Source organism: Corvus brachyrhynchos, unplaced genomic scaffold (assembly GCF_000691975.1).
Source record: "Corvus brachyrhynchos isolate BGI_N302 unplaced genomic scaffold, ASM69197v1 scaffold514, whole genome shotgun sequence".
Classification (NCBI taxonomy): Eukaryota; Metazoa; Chordata; class Aves; order Passeriformes; family Corvidae; genus Corvus; species Corvus brachyrhynchos.
In genome coordinates, this window is record NW_008238319.1 from 592479 (window position 1) to 596680 (window position 4202).

Here is a 4202-nt window from a genome sequence, read left to right on the forward strand (position 1 = left end):
GCTCCGGGCGGCTCCGTGTCCGCCCGCTGGTGCTGGTCATGCCGCAGGGACGCTGTATGTGCGCACAGCGGGCGGGGATCGCGGTGGGGACCAGAGCCCCAGGCATGGCCACTGGCCTGGGACAGCTCTGCCCACGCCGGGCCCCGCTGCCATCGGGGCTGGCGGCCGGGTTGGGAGCGCCAGGGTGAGGCAGAGCTGCGAGGGGAGGGCGGCAGGATCCCGCTGTGGCAGGCAGGGCACAACAGCCACGGCTCACAGGGATTTGGTATTCCCTCACACAGCCCTGGATGTTGCATCTTAACCTCAATAAAAGCAGCCCCTGGAAGTGTCAGGAGATCTCTGCTTTTTCTCTTTGATCCCCCCTCAGTGCAGGAATGATTTCTCTCGCTACAAAAGCTGCTCCTCACTTCAAAGGAGCCGTGAAGGCACGAGGCGAATCGATGTGCGAGATGTGTGAGATGTGTGAGCCCGGGCTCGTCCCGTCTGCACCGCGCGGCGCCAGCGCTGCCGTGCCTCTGGGGCGGCGTTCCCGGCTGTCCCCGAAGCACCGCGGGCACCCCCAGCTGGGTTGTTCACTACGGGGGGAAAAGGTGAAGGTCACAGAGTGCGGGCAGTTTCCCACACACAGCCCTGAAATACAGGGGAGGAAAAGCTGAGGGATGGAAAGGCCCGCAGCAGCCGGGAGTGCTCAGTGCCTGCCTGCCCGTGCCCTTATCACTGTGCCTAAACCTCGGGAACTGGAATTTGCTGGGGACAAACAGGGAACGACCCTCCCGGGCTCATCAACCAGCCTTGTCTTTCTTACCTGCTGGGATTGATCCTGCTGCTAATCAAAGTGCTGGATGTGAGGGAAATCACAGAACCACAGAATTGCAGAATGGTGTGCTTGAGAAGGGACATTAAAGCTTGTTCCTCCCTACCATGGGCAGGGACACCTCCCACTGTCCCAGGCTGCTCCCAGCCCCAATGTCCAGCCTGGCCTTGGGCACTGCCAGGGATCCAGGGGCAGCCCCAGCTGCTCTGGGCACCCTATGCCAGGGCCTGCCCACCCTCCCTCAGGGAACAATTCCTTCCCAATCTCCCATCTAACCTTGCACTCTTTTTTATTTTGCATGGCAGTGGGAAGCTAATGCAAAATAAAAATAAAGATGCAGTGAGCGTGGAAAGCAGGGATAAGCACAGGGATAGTTCAGTGCCAGTCTGCCAGCTCATTTGCTCCCTTAGGAGCACTGCTGTTCTGCGGGAATTGAGGGGTCCATCCCCACTCCAGGCACAAGTGTGGGGACTTGGGGCTCCTCCATTGCAGCCACAGAGCTGCAGAGCTGGGGATGTGCTGGGAAGGGCATGGAGCGTCTCCTCAGTGTCCCTGACCCAGAGCCTGCAGGAAAGCTGTCCAAAGGAATTAGGGCCAGACACCGCGTGGGTTCCATGGGGGTTTTTTCCCGGAGGCTCTGGCTCCATTAGCAGGCAGCTGTGGGACTCAGCTCAGCCTCTCCTGGCACTGGGAGAGCTGCAGAGATGCTGCTGGCTCTGATCCCTGCATTAGGAGAAGGCTGGGGCAGCTGTGCTGGCTCCAACAGCTCCCTGACAAAGGGAATAAATGCAAACCCTCTCTCCATAAGGGAAGGGCTGGCAGGGTTTGAGCCTTAGGCTGGCACAGAGGGTGCAGGGACCTAAACCGGGTGATGGGGGAGAGGGAACAGTGTCTCTCTGGGTCTTCACCAGCCCAGGGGCCTGGTACAAACCAGGCCAGCTGTGGGAAAAGGGACATTTACAGCACAGAGACCTCAGAACTTCCTTTGCTAAGTGTTTACAAGCTGAGGGTGTTGGGGTGTCCCTGTCACCCCATGGATGTTGGGGTGATGGGGAGGTCACTGCCATCAGACTGTGACTTCTATCTCTCCCATTCCTTATGGAGGTCCTACTGCTGTAATTTAACCTCTATTCAGAAAGAAAAGAGATCATAGAATCATAAATACTTTGGGTTGGAAAGAACCTTATCTCATTGCACCCCCTGCCATGGCAGGGACACCTTCCACTAGATGTTAATTGCTTTGATGAAATTGCAGGGAAAATCAGAAAATCAACAAATGAAATTAAGTTAAAATTAAATATAAAACGTCCAAACAAATGCATTCCCATATGCTTGATGCAGAAATTACTGCAGCATTAAGCTATGAAATGTAGGTCATATCAGATAATCAAAAAAAATAATTCAACAAAAAATTAAATCCCTCCCTGGTTTACATTTGTGGGTTCATTCCTAATTCATGGATTTGTGTATCTGGAGCTGCCATATGTGTTGTTCCAGCTCCCACTCACAAATCAGATCCCTGCTTGTGCCGCTACATCCTGTTCCCTTTCTCATGCCTGGCTCAGAGCTGGAGACTGAAGTCCAGCAGTGCCCAAGGGAAATTCGGTGTCTCACAGACGCATCACAACATCTCACCAGCCCTGGGACCAGCGTGGGCCTAGAGGGAAACCAGCCCCCACCCCTGGGGTTGTGGGTTTATCTGCAAACCAAGGGGCTCCGGGGGCAGGCACAGCTGAGAAGAAGGGTGGGATTCTGCCCACACCATGGATGATGAGGCTCCCACCGCTCCAAGGGGAGCACAGTAACCTGCAAGTCAGGATGGGATTGTACAAGCCTCACCCAGAAAAACTCAAGAAAACAACAAAATGGACTCGGGTGGATCAACCACTTCCACCATTTCGTGGTTTCCAACCAACTTTATTCCAAGCAAGGAGTAGACAGGAATGGAAAGCCATTCCTGGAGGTACATGCATGGCTCTATGGCCAGAGGTTCACTCTATGTACACACCTTTAAATATAATAACTGGGCTATAATAATCTCTATAAAAAAGTGTGTCGCACGCACCTGGCCTCCAAACGAGCCCTGGTATTGGGTATTGGACTCACACTCAGTTCTTGAAAAACTGTATAAATAATCTTTAAAAAACAAGGCTGACACTGGCCCAGGGCATGGCCAGGTCCTGGAGAACCAGCACCACTCTGCCCCGGGACACGGGGCTGCACCCACCCCTGAGCTGTGACCACCGAGGGACAGACGCGGTGACGGTGGCTCCGGGAGCACGGCCAGGGCAGAGGCCACTGACTGGAAACCATGGAAGTGCTCACGGGCTGGAAGTCCTTTGATGTGAGTGGGCAGTGGGTGCTGCTGGAAAAGAGCGTGATCCAGCCCGGATGTGCCTTCATTCCCGCCCCGGCCCCCAGCCGGCCCGGCTGACCCCGCAGCCCTGGGTACGTCGCGGTGCCGCATGCACAGGGAAGGGCTTTCCAAGCAGCTAGCGGAGGAACACTGACAGAGAATCCAAGCTGGGAGCGCTACCTCAGGGATCACTCTACTTTCTACCTACGAGGGAAGGGCTGGCGCAGCTGACAAGCGCTCGCTCGCTTGTCCTCCTGCGCGGAGAGCGGCCCGCTGGCCCCTTCCCGGCAGGGACAGCTCAGGACAGCGTCAGGACAGCGAGGTGATGTTGGACCTCCCGCCCGGCGGGGCCATGATCTTCTGCGCCGTGCGCCGGGCAATGTGGTCATCTGCCTGTGATCCTGGGGGAGAGCAGAGAGCGGGGCAGTCCCACTGCTTTAAACGCTCCAACCATAAAAGAATTCCTCAGGAGGAAATACTAATAATTTCATTATATGTCATTTTGGACACTCTACTAGCATAGCCCAGTTTGGAATGGCTGTATTTGCATGAACTTCTTCATTTTTCATTGCTTCTTTCTGGAAAATGTTATAAATGGCTTTCCTATAAATAAATTTTGTGTATAATAAAATGTGGGGCCTTGTGACATTTATCAAACAATATGGGACCCATCTGATCCAACCAGCTAAAAAGCCACTATGGAAGTCATTTTAGGGCACAGCATTGGCTTTCCAAGCTCCTGACAGCTGCTGGGCAGGTTTCTGCAGAATGAATGCTGCTGAATCACTGCCTGCTCTGGCTCCTGGAAACAGAGCCCCCGACAGGCTTTGTGCACTGACAGAAACACTGTAGAACATTCTAGAGCTTTCTGTGCTGCGCTTGGTCCTTTGGCTGCGGCCACAGGACAAACTGCTTTATTACTGAGCAAAAACGAAGTTTCTGCTGCTCAGCCTTGCCTGGACACTCATCCCGCCCCGACCCGCCCCCGTTGTGGGCCCACGTACCGGACAGGCTGAAGCCCGCCTGGTGCCG

At 54.9% G+C, this 4202-nt stretch overlaps 1 protein-coding gene across 1 annotated transcript in view; it reads right to left on the reverse strand.

The window, feature by feature from the left end:
* Positions 1–2680: 2680 nt before the first annotated feature.
* Positions 2681–4202, reverse strand: part of DPYSL4 (dihydropyrimidinase like 4) — a 14213-nt gene continuing 12691 nt past the window's right edge. Inside the window, exons 13-14 of the mRNA XM_017733889.1 lie at positions 4175–4202; positions 2681–3571 (exon numbers count right to left, since the gene is read on the reverse strand). Coding sequence (XP_017589378.1) covers positions 3480–3571; positions 4175–4202 — 120 coding nt within the window. The 3' untranslated portion in view covers positions 2681–3479. The remainder of the gene's footprint in view (positions 3572–4174) is intronic.